Below are 12,510 nucleotides of genomic sequence, written 5' to 3' on the forward strand. Positions count from 1 at the left end.
CCCTGAGGAGCAAAAGGACAGAGGTTGAGCCCCAGGGGACACCAGACAGAACCTGCTGAGCTCTTCTTCCTGCAGCCTCTGCCTGGGACAGCCCAGCCAGAATGGGAGCTCTGCAGGAGAGGCCAACCCAGCCAGAGAGGGCTCAGCCTCCTGAACCCTCTGCCCCTTTCATCCTGCTCCCTGTCCTCTGCCTGCCAGGAGAAGGGACAGACCCACTCAGTCTCTACAGGGACCTGCTGCAGGGACACTGCTGCTCCCAGAAGCAGGAGCTGATCCATGAGCTCAAGGCCAGCTGTGAGCAGGTGAAGGTATTCCTGTGCTAGTGCTCTCTGCAGAGAGCATTGCTCGGGGAGAAGAGCAGAGAGCAATGTGGGACTGGCAGGAGTCCCACACCTCTTGGCCTGTGGACCAAGGCTGCACAGCTCCAGCAAGGCCCTTCCCTGCACAGCCCCACAGCTGCCAGCCCCGAGCAGCCAGGCAGCTTCACTCTCTCCAGGCAGCCAATGCTCCACTCCTCAGCCCCTGCCGGGGATCTCCACACCTCTCCCTGCTGCTGGCTGCCCGTGACAGCTCCTCTGCCCCCAGGTCCCTGCTTGGGCTCTCAGCCAGCTCTGCCACAGACTGCAGAGCCCTCTGCCCCCAGCCAGACCCAACTTGGCTGTTTAGAACCCCCCAAGCCTGTTCCCCTCATCGGATGTTACTTAGAGTTTAGAATTAGTAGCTTAGAAATTGTTTCTCATACAGAATAGAAATCAAACCTGTATATTGACTGTATCAAAAACAGCACAAAATTTTCTGTGTTACACTTCCATCAATACAGTTAGAAATCTGTCTGCTCTTTGTGAAGTGTTGTGTCCAGTTTGTCCTGTGTTTGCTCACACAGAACTGCCAAAACAGACAGAACTCAGCAGGTGTTGTGAAAGTCAATAGCTAAGGGATGACAATTTAGGGTCCAAGACTTGTCCAAGAGTCCCAGACCGTTTGCAGCTGGTTTCAGCCCAGTTTGGAAATGGGGCTGATCAGAGCAGTAGGTTTAGATCAGGGTGTGAGAAGTGCTGAGGAGATCCAGAGGTCACTGTCATATTGCCTTCAAGACATCACTGCCAGGGACACCCTTGGGCTACACCAAGGTCAAAGGTGCTCAGGGCATGGAGCAGAAGGGATCTGAACTCAGATGCAGTGTGCAAATGGACACACAGCACTGAATGTGCCAATCCAAAGGGCTTTCCCATGCCATCGGTGTCAGAGGAGCTTCTGGGAGTCACCCCAGAGAAAACAGAAAACACCTGCACTGCTGTTAGGGATGGCACTGGACAGTGCAAATGGATCTGAGGGCAGGAGAAAGGCCTTGGAGGTATTTCCACAGCCCTCCCTGCCTTCACAATCAGCAGGGCAAACTGTGCTGGAGAAGTGAAGAGGGAAGTCACGGGGGTCCAAACATGCAGCACTTTAGTGAATATTGGCAAGACAGGGGTGAAGCATCTCCCAGTCCAAGGCCAGGAAAAGGTTATTGGCAAGTGTCAGTGGAGGAAGCACCAGCATGAGGAAAAGTTCAGGACCTAAAAGTTATTAGGGAAAAATGGGGAAAAAAAAAAGGCAGAAGAGAAAAATAGTGGGGAAAAGAGGCTCCAGATGAGCTGTGTGCTAAAGGCAGGACAGCCACGGAGGGGTTTGTGCAATTGGAGCAGAGGGCTGGAACGGGAGCTCAGCTCAGCCGCTTTCTCGGGATGCCATCTGAGATCAGGCCACGAGGAGGAGCGATGCTCGCACGGATCTCGGCCGGGGCCAGCCCCAGCCGCACAGCGAGGCCTCCCCGCACGGAATTTTCAGGAGGGAGGAGTGGGCTTCACTCGGTATCGCCTCCTCTGCTTTTTGTTCCCCTTTCTCTTCTGCTCCTTCTCTCTCCGGGCTCTGGCCGTGGTAAACGTGATAGACTGAGCATCTAAGAAGTCCAGCAGCTTTGCCTTGGAGATTTTGATGCCATTCTGTTTGAGCTCCGTGTGCAGATCAGCCAGCTCGATCGGCTCATAAAAGAGAATTCTGTTGTACAGGGCTGTGTTTGAACGGATGTAGCACCTCACTGCCTCCAGTTTTTCTTCTTCCCGAGCTGCTGCTTGAGATGCTGAAAAGTCCTCTTCCTCCTCCTCAGATGCAAAAGCACAGTCTTCAAATCCATTCACAAGAGAACTAAAAGCAGGATCAATTGGACCAGGGATCAAGGAAAGAACAGGCCATCAAGGACAGGACCAGAGCTCCCCAAATCCCTGATGGCCAACCCCTGTGACTTTCCTCTAGAGGATCAGAGACACTCCACTGCAGGCACCCAGAAAACGAGTGAGGCAGAACATGGCATGTGTTCTGCAAACCTGCCCACCCCAGCCGTGGCAGCACAGGTCCTGCTCACCCAGCCTGGATGTCTGGTATTCCTGGCTCCTGCCCTTTGCTGTGGCAGGTTCTGCCCAGGGAGCTGTGCTGTGCTGTCCCTACTCCTGCTGCAGGTTCTCAAGCAACACAGAGTGCTCCTTGTCACTCACTGGCAGACCAGGCCATGCCAGATTTGGGCCTTGCCCACATGCAGCCACAACTGCTTTTCTGTTCTGAGAATAGCTCGCTGGGAATTAGACTGCAATTCCAAAGGCTACTTCTTTGGTAGGAGTGTGCTGCCCTCCAAATGGCACACCCATGGAGGGGCAAGGCCACTGCAGGCCACAGGGACACTCACTTCTGTTTGCCCCATTCCTACCTCATCTCTGTCCTGCACCACAGAGTGTTTTGCTTAGGATTTTCTGGCCTTACCTCTGTGAACCAAAGGAGATGTCACTCCCATCCTCCGAAGAAACTGTTGACCCCTGAGATGCCGAGAGCATTGGCTCCTTGCCATCAGCTGCCAGGGACCCTCTCTCTGGAGATGGCCTTTTCTGCTCTTTGGCTTCTTCTGCGTGATGTGTCACTTTAGTTCCCTCCTTGGGTGCTGCACTGCCTGTTTCATGGGATCCATCATCAGCCTGATCCATAGGGAGCACTGAAGCAGCTGCAGCAATCTGCTTCCTCTTGCCCCCAGCCCTGGAGGCAGCAGTGTGCTTCCTGCCTGCAGCCCGGGCTGCCCGTGGCTGCCTTGGCTCTTTGGCCAGGGCCTTCCTTGGGGGAGGCTGGGAACGTGGGATTTCATCCTCGAAGTCAGAGTCCGTGTCCCGGTGAGTGTACTGGAATATCTCCTTCAGCTTCAACACCATCTGGCGTTTGGGGAGTGCACGGACTCCAAATCTGAAAGAGAAAGTTTCAGAGTATTCCATAGTATGTTAAGGGGTTGGAATCTTGGCTCTTTGGCCAGGGCCTTCCTTGGGGGAGGCTGGGAACGTGGGATTTCATCCTCGAAGTCAGAGTCCGTGTCCCGGTGAGTGTACTGGAATATCTCCTTCAGCTTCAACACCATCTGGCGTTTGGGGAGTGCACGGACTCCAAATCTGAAAGAGAAAGTTTCAGAGTATTCCATAGTATGTTAAGGGGTTGGAATGGAGCTTACAGATCATATCATCTAAGTTCCTAACCAAAAGTCCCTCTCCACCTTCCCTGTAGCCCCTTCAGATCCTGGAAGGTGCTCTGAGGGCTCCACACAACCTTCTCTTCTCCAGGCTGAACAGCCCCAACTCCCTCAGCCTGTCCCCATAGGGAAGGTGCTCCAGTCCTCTTATCAGCTTTGTGGCCTCCTCTGGACTGGCTCCAGCAGTTCCATGTCTTTCTTATGTTTGGGACACCAGAACTGTGTGCAGTACTCCAGGTCAGGTGGGAGTTTAGGGTACAGTAATGCTGCACCTTCCACTGGCACAGCTCAGGAAGAGTCCAAGGCCAGGATGTGCAGTGGCCAGCTGGGACAGTATGGTGTGACCTCAGAAAGCACTGGCTGGAGCTTTACCATGGTTCACCTTCCACACGTCCTGCCAGCACATTTCCGCTTGTAAAGAGATGCACTGGTGGAGGTAATGCTCACCTGCTCAACTCTTTCTTCAGCTGGGGGGTCTCCATGATGGAGTAAGCTGGCATTGGGGTCACTGGGGTGCTGGGGGACCTGTTGTTCTCCTGACAGGAAGGTCCTGCAGTAGAATGAAATGAGTATGACCAGAGTTAGTAGAGCAGGGACTGAAGCTGGCTGCTATCTTCCCCTCTCAGTGGCATTCTAACATCATGCAGTAATTGTTTCACAACATTATTTTCCTACAAGCTGTTCTAGTTATTACTCAGCTTCATATGGGACAGAACAGTCAACACTCTCTATTTCCTAACTGGGATACTTGGGTTTTATTGACTTTATACCAGAAAACAGCTTAAATTAGGACACATATCACATTTGAAAACAAATCCCATCCAGGGCTCTGTTAGAACAGGGGACATTTACACAGCAGTTAAAAGCATGTTTACTGAATGCTGTGCAGTGGTTCTTCTCCCAGGAAGGAAATGTCAGAATAGAGACTTGATGCAGAAAAACCTGAGCAAATCAAGCTACTGGGGTCCAGAGTTAGGTACTGATTTAATGACACCAGTTTACTGATATTGGGAAGCACAGTCAGTCTCACACATTGTGTTCTAAACACTCCTTAAACTAATCACTTAGTATGGGATAATTAATAATATATTTAATTAGATATGCTGTGACATCAGTTACTGGTCTTGGATGGAAAGAACCAGACAAGGACAGGAGCAGCAGTCTGTCATGAGGGCCCAGATCCAGCAAGAAGGCAGCACAAGGCAGCAGTGCATCCATGGAGTCTCACACTTAGACAGGCTCTCTCCCACAGCACATGATGACTGCACCTTCTTTCTGCCTGGCCCTACCAACTGCTTCAGATCAGAAGGCCCAAAGACCCTTTCACTGTAACAAGTGAACCTCAGGTGTGATGACCACTTAAAATCAAACCAATTTAACCTAGTCCAATAAATCTAGTATGAATACAAGCTCTCACCAGGAGTCTTGACAGGATCTGTCTGACAGGCACCTGATGCAGCTGCCAACCTCTGAGACAGAGGAAGCACCTCTGGAAATTCATCTTCCTTCTCTTCTCCATTCCATTCATCCCAGATTTTGGAGTTCAGGTAGCTGGGTCCCACTGATGAACATGCCTCAATAGGGCTCTTCTCAGGGCAGAGCAAAGTAGCTCTCCTGCCAGCAGGACCTTCCTGAAGAGGGGTGCTGCCCTTAATTTCCTGTGCATGGCCTGGGCTCTCCCACTGGTCCTGCCAAGAGCCAGGGCTGGGGCTGCTGGCTGTGCTGGTCTTCGCGTGGCTGACCTGGCTGCAGACCTGGGTGTCACCTCTGACTGGTGACAGACACTCAACATGCCAGCAGTCATCCATGGGGACTGGGGGCTCCTCACAAAGCAGGACACTGCTACCCAGAGAGGGCAGACTGATGTCCCTTTCACTGTCCACCTCAACCACACTGATGTCTGTTTTACCTTCCAGTGGCTGCTCCTGGCACGGAGACACAGGTTTGGATAAAACTGAGGTCTTGGCACATTTGCTTTTTGTGTTGCTGTGGCCAGGGGAGAAGAGAACTGGATCCACTGGAGAAACTGGTGGGGAGTCCTTGGAAAAAGATCCTGCTGCTGGGCTGCTGCAAGGGCTTCTTTCAGTGACTGAATTCTCCATAGGCAAATGTTTGTCTGATGATGTTTGTTCATGAACTTTTATTAAATTTCCAGTCATTTCATGGTTACTATTTCCTTCTGCTAAGTTCTTTGTGCTGAGTTTAGATCCTGAACTCTTTAAAGAATAAATACTTGTGACCTGAGTTTGTGTTGAGGAATTTCTGCTTTTGCTGAGAACAGGTGTGTCTGGCACGAGCCAGGAGCTGTCTGAACCTGCAGACATTTCGGGACTGAGCCTCTTCTCAGGGCTCACGTTTGGACTCTGTTTGCTTTCTGTACAAGCACCTGTGTGTCTGCTGAGAGGCAATTTGGGGGACAACTTTACACCATTACTTCCATGCTCTGTGTCTGTATTGCCACACAAGACCTGGGCTGATCTCTGCTCTGTTTCAGGGACTGATGAGTTTTGTTCAGGTTTTGGTGTCTCAGGACCTTGTTCTGTGTCTGTACACATCAGTTGCCCAGAGACTTCCATTTTCTTCAGAGCAGAGTCTGACTCTGGTGACCTCTTGTCTTGTTGTAACTCCATTTCATCATCAGAAGATAAAACAATAACATCACCCTCCTTGTTCCCCTGAGTCCTGCCTGGTGATGCCAACACTGGGACAGGTGTGCCCTCATTTAAATCCGTGTGGGGAAGCTCTGCTGAAGAGACTGTGTTCTCATTTCTTGGTGCAGCATCCAGCTCCTTGGCTTTCTGGGAGGGTATTTCATCAGGTGAGAATGATTTTTCCTTTTTCCTTTGCTTTGGTGTTGACACATGTTCTCTGGCAAACTTTTCCTCTGGTTTTGGAGATGCAGGTGAAGAGCCAACAACAGGAAGAAGGGGCACATAAGGCTGGGGAGTTGGACTCCTACAAAAACCATTCCTGTGTGGAGAACAGTCTTTTTGTGACTTGCAGAACTGAAGTGAATCATTAAGATCAACGTGTTTTTCACCTGGGGACTTGCCTGATTCTTTGGTAACTTCTTCCACCAGGGAAGGCTCCCAGTGATCCCCCTGAGTAGCAGAAAACAAGTGCTCGTAACAGTCATTTATACTGGTCTCACCCTGGAAACCGGGAAGCTGTTTTTCACAGTGACCTCCCTCATCATGTGAGGCCTGAGATGACTTGGAATCCTTCACACCTTCACATCCCCTAACAGCCTCTCCTTCACTAGTGGTGGCACCTTGGGATGCTCTGTCCCATTCCTGAGGCTCACTGTGGTGAGACACAATGGTGGTCTGTGGGTCCTTCACGCTCCTGCAGCTATTTATATTCTGCATTTTCTCTTCTGGTGCAGACAAGTCACATTTAGACCTTTCCACATCATGGCCATCCCTCAGATCTTGGAAGGTGTTGTTTATTGAAGCAGATTCAGGTCTCTTTACCTCTTCCTCCTGAGGCTGCTGGTTTGTACCTTGGGCTGCCTCAGTGTCATTGCAGATGCTGCAGTCTGTTCCCTTGCTCACCTCCCTCACACCCTGAGCCATCTTTCTCTGAGTTGCAGCAAACTCATAGATTTCCTCCAGCTCCTGTTCACCCACCAGAATGTCATCTTCCTTCTGGCATTCAGGGGTCAGCAGAGCTTCATCTTCCTCATCTTCACCCACCCACACTGACTTCAAGAGGTCTTGGAAGTTCTCAGCTCTGTCCTCACAATCTTCATCATCCCTCACAGAGATAAGATCATCTTCTGAATCCACTCCAGAAGACACCTGACCCTCTCCAGTGCTGTTTTCACACTGTGCCATCAGTTCCCTCACACCAAACCTGCAAGGATACAATAACAACATTAGTATTTCCTCCTCCAGTATTTCTTCACCATTTGGCTGCCTGATCACTCTTGTGACTCTTGTAAGGAATCTGCATGAGGTTTCCTAAGATGTACAAGATCTAGTACACTCCTAAAATCTGGAATCCCCTTTTCCATGTGTCACTCACATTAAAGCATCAGGCACACTCTTCTTTTTCTGTGTCCAAGACTGAACAGCTACATGACCACACTAAAACTCCTTTGCCACTGGCAGTGGGAGAGCCCTGTGGAATGTCTGGGGCTGGATAGTATCTGTCATGTGTAAGCTTCATGGCTATTTGGAGTGACAGGGCACCTCTCTACGCACATTTTGGCAAGACCCAATCATTTTCCCCTCAATATCTCAGCAACTGCTCCTGTTTGAAGCATCTAGTGCATGCCTAGGACCACGAGTGAGAGCATGGCTGACACAACACATCAAAGTTCTGAGCATCTGTTGGGGTCCTTGCGAGGGACACACTACAGCACACCAATATGATGCTCTGATAGCCAACTTTATTTAGGACACCTAACAGTATTTCTAGTAAAATGTCTCCCATACATGCAGTCACACGCTGATCACACAACTTTAGATTGGTTGCTCAACCTGTCAATGCTGCAGTTCTTACTTATGATAGGTTACAAGTTTAAGCTGCATCTCGCTCTCACATCCTGGGAAACTGATAACATGAGCTACACAGTGTCCATGAGAACCTAAACAACAGCACTATTCCCAGCTTGTTAGCCAGATGACTTATCTTATCTATAAGGCAGTAAAACCAAAACTAAACCTAAAAACCCCTGGCAGCCTGAGAGAACAGGACCATTATAAGGTGTTGGATAGAAAACACAGGAATGCATGAAGATAGAAACAAGGTCATCAAGACCTATTTTGTGTGTCTTGTTTTTAATTGCTTAAGCATTTCTTTAACCACTGCTCAAGTTACAGCTCCTCTGCTAGCCAGGCCCCAGCAAGCATCCAATACATTCTGCAAGTGTTGTCCAGATGAATCACGCACAGAAGATCTGCTCATCATTGTTCACATCAGCTGTCAGTACATATCCTGAGACAAAACTCTTGGCAAAAGTCTGCTGAGCAGATGCTGAACACAGAAAGTCTCACACAGGCACAACCTGAAGAGAGACTCGTGAAGGTGAGGGCAGGATGCTCTTATGTGTGAGTTTCATTTAGGACATAAGGAGAGGACTGTGGAATTTTTAAGCCATTACAATTGCAATGAAGATAAACAGTTGAATATATTGAAGATATTGAAGATATCCAAGTGAATATCCAAGTGGATATCCACCTGGAATACTGCATGCAGTTCTGGTGCCCTCAGCGTAAGAAGGACATGGAACTGTTGGAGCAAGTCCAGAGGAGGCCACGAAGTTGCTAAGAGGATTGGAGCATCTCCCCTATGAAGACAAGCTGAGGAAGTTGGAGATGTTCAGTCTGGAGTAGAGAAGGTTGTGTGGAGACCTCATAGTGGCCTATCTGAAGGGGCTACAGGGAAGGTGGAGAGGGACTCTGTTAGGAGCTGCAGTGAGAGGACAAGGTGTAACAGATTCAAATTAAAGGAGGGAAAATTTAGACTAGATTTTAGGAAGAAGTTTTTTCCTGTGAGGGTGGTGAGACACTGGCACAGGTTGCCCAGAGAAGTAGTAGATGCCCCAACCCTGGCAGTGTTGGATGAAGCCTGAGCAACCTGACCTAGTGGAGAGGTGTCCCTGCCCATGGCACAGGGCTGGGACTAGATGATCGGTAAGGTCCATTCCAACCCTTAAAATTCTCTGATTCTATGTGGTTGAAAGCATGAGGGGATCCAAAACAGCTCAGGACACCAACCTGGCAGCCAGAGCCCCCACCTGGGGCCGCAGTGCCGCAGGGACGCGGCTGTCTGCAGTGTAGAGGTAGCGCAGGAAGGCGCACACGGCCTCGGCCCTCATGTCGCTCAGCAGCACGCGGCGCGTCCGCACACTGCCCTCCTCCTCCACCAGGAACCCCTCGCTGTGAACCTGGGGAAACAGCAAAGCAAAGTTGCTGGTAAAGGATCAGCAACACCAACATGCTTGTTCCTATCAGCTTACTCCATGTCCTACCCTGGCACCAGAACCAGCTATGCAGAGCCATCTCCTTCCTGAGCCTACAGCTCTTAGCTTCAATGGAATTTAAGTACTCCTTTCAGTCACACATATAAAAGGTGCTCTTAAGAGTTCTCCAGTTAGTTTTGGAATTGAATTACTTCCCAGAGCACAATTTCCAGAGTTATCTACACCTCTCTGCAAGTGATCTTCATCTGATCTGTTTTGAATTTCCCTACCCTTGATGCACTGCCAAAACTCTAGTTCTGGTGTCTCAGGAAAACAGACACCACACAAAACACTAATCCCACTGACTGGGCCATTATCTGTGTGGGTCTGACCTGATCCCAGGTTTTGGCTAAAATGCATCTCCAGTTTAGAAAGGTCTCACTTCCTTGGCAGCCAAATCACATTTGTACTATCTGAAACTCTCTCCAAAGTTAGGGGATGCCATACAACAGAAAGCACAACCTCTGCAATCATCTCTGATTAATTACTGTCTCCTTGTTACCCAAAATCTCCAACAAAGTAGAGCACTCCCTCACTTATACAGAAAACAAACATGAAATGCTGCTCTGCAGGTGGAGGCTTAGAGGAAAACAACCTTCTGCAGGCCTCAGAAATACAGCACAGAGCCAATCCCACCACTCTACTCATACAAATGACTCCTGCCAATGAAAACAGTAGATGGGAATGCTGAAGCCAGACAGAATTGCAGGGAAACAATAAGAGAACATGGCTAAACCAGCACTTTTCACTTGTGGGCACACACACACACTTGCCAATAGCTGTGAAGATCCCTTAAAAAATTCCTACGAAGACTGCTGTGTGGCATAGATGAATTTGCTTTCCCTCCCCAGACTTTCATGGAGCCCTTGGAAATGGCCTGAGTCACCTTGGGTGGAAACTACAGCCAACACACGAGGACAGGACTGAACTTCCCTGAAGGGCAGTTGCAAAGAAAGCTGTTTGTCAGGGAGTTGCTGCATGGATAGAACAGCTCTAGGAAAGGGCACATTTCAAATGTCAGGTTCCCTATCCCACCAGGGAGCTGCACGGGAGCAGGCTGGGAGCTATGCAACCTAAAATGCTCTGGAAACATAAGAATTACTTCACTAGCCCTGCAAAAAGCACAGTTCAGTGCAGCCACATCCAAACGAACTGTGAGAGTAACAAAACTGCTGTGCAGGTTATTTTAAAGTACTTCCTAGCATGGGCGACAGGCAGGACACACCAAGGTGGACAAGGCTTGCACAGTCTATGCTTGGCCAGGTAGAAAAATTCAAGGGCAAAAGGCACTTAGGAAGCTTCCTCCATTGCTCAGGATGGAATACAAGAAAGGATCTGTGCCTCCCTATAGTCTATCCACATAAAGGACCACATCTTCCACCACTTTGTTATGATTCTGGTTCCCTAGGCTGAAAAACCACTGCAGGTCCTGAGGCACTTGCCATAGGCCCAGCAGTGCTTTTGTTGGTTCTGGAGCACCAACTGGCTGTGGTGTGGGCAGTCTGGGCCCTCCTGAAGCAGAGCAGGGAGGTGTGTGAGCAGCACTTACAGCCTCAACAGCTTGTGGACACCTTGCATATAGCACGAACAGGTGGGCATAAAGGACATCCCCAGAGTCCACCTGGAACTGGACATCACTCAGGTGGGGGTTGTTGACCATTGCACTGAAATCTTCAGCCAGCAACCTAAGAGAGGACTAGGTCACAGAAGGAACACAAAGACAGATGTGAGGTTACAGTTATCAAATATTTCCCTGAAAAATAAAAGGGGAATAACCCAGTTTCTCAGCATGGCTGTGGCCCCAGTCCGGACACACCACCTGGACACACCACCTCTGCCTCCTGGAGGTAAGCGTCAGCTTCATGAATGTCAGGCCTTCCACAGGACAAGACATTCCTGGCTTTGTTGTCCTGTATTTTTTTCAGTTTGGCCATTGTACAGAAAGGTCAGTAGTGGTGTATTCTGCTGTACTTGTATGACAGCACATTATCACCCTCAGATCTTCACCACATGTTTCCTGATGTGGTCTAGCCACAGCCTATAGCTTGGCCTCTTGATCTACTGCCTCCCACCACAGTTTTAGGAAACTGTAATTTCCACTTTAACAGACTTGAACTCAATTCACTATAATTAGGGTAAGAGGAAGAAGGATGACTCAGGGTTGGGGTAATGAGGCTTTCTTCTCTTGTTCACTCTCTGGCAATGGCAGCTGAGAAGAGCAGCCCTGCACAAGGGGTTCCGATAGAACAAAACTAATGTAGGCATCCAGTTCAAAGGAATTTATGAGCAGGTTCATAGAACAAAACTAATGCAGGCACCCAGTTCAAAGGAATTTATGAGCAGGTTACTGAAACCCCTTGTGAAAATTCCACTACGTTTTAAAAAAGAAACATAACTTCCATCATCATTTCAGAACCCTTTGCTGGAATTCGGGGGAGGGCTGGATGACTGAGCTACCTGTTGTGGTGGGAGTAAGGTCAGGCCTGGGGTATGCTGCCAAAGACTGCAAAGACTCAGGCTGGGCTGAGAGACTGTCTGACTGTAAGCACAAACAGGTTTCTGGTTAACACCCTAATCAATGACTTTGTGCTTTCAAAACCTACTGCAGACCTGAGGAACTGCAAGTTTTATGCCAGGGAACATCTGCAGGAGATGCAGTTCCACCTGGAACAACACAGCTCTTTGTATTATTAGCAGGTTTCTACATTAGCAGTGGGCTGTGGAAACCCAACCTTTCTACTGGCTCCAGCCAGCAGTAATTAGCAGCTCACACTGAACACCTCTTCCAGCCTTCCTAGGTGGGCTGGGAAGGCTCTGCATGTCGTGGCAGTGCTGTGGACAGATCTCCAAAGGGAAGACAGGAAACTCAGTCTGGAAATTAATCTGATGTTTCTTGCTTTCTTATTCTTGGCAGGTAGGATACCTGCAGGACAGCTCTGGGGAAGGCAGCAAGCACAGCCTCATGGTGCTGTGTTCCAGGCAGAGAGCCCAGAACAGCTTT

The 12,510-nt window shown here is 49.4% G+C and overlaps 1 protein-coding gene across 1 annotated transcript in view; it reads right to left on the reverse strand.

The window, feature by feature from the left end:
- Positions 1-1,826: 1,826 nt before the first annotated feature.
- SLX4 (SLX4 structure-specific endonuclease subunit) overlaps positions 1,827-12,510 on the reverse strand; it is a gene marked incomplete at its 5' end in the record, with an annotated part of 20,349 nt that continues 9,665 nt past the window's right edge. Inside the window, 6 exon segments of the mRNA XM_009076823.1 lie at positions 1,827-2,187; positions 2,797-3,264; positions 3,989-4,091; positions 4,959-7,396; positions 9,265-9,434; positions 11,059-11,205. Of these exon segments, the coding sequence (XP_009075071.1) occupies positions 1,827-2,187; positions 2,797-3,264; positions 3,989-4,091; positions 4,959-7,396; positions 9,265-9,434; positions 11,059-11,205 (3,687 nt within the window).

The sequence above is a fragment of the Acanthisitta chloris genome, unplaced genomic scaffold (assembly GCF_000695815.1).
Source record: "Acanthisitta chloris isolate BGI_N310 unplaced genomic scaffold, ASM69581v1 scaffold40546, whole genome shotgun sequence".
Taxonomy (NCBI): domain Eukaryota; kingdom Metazoa; phylum Chordata; class Aves; order Passeriformes; family Acanthisittidae; genus Acanthisitta; species Acanthisitta chloris.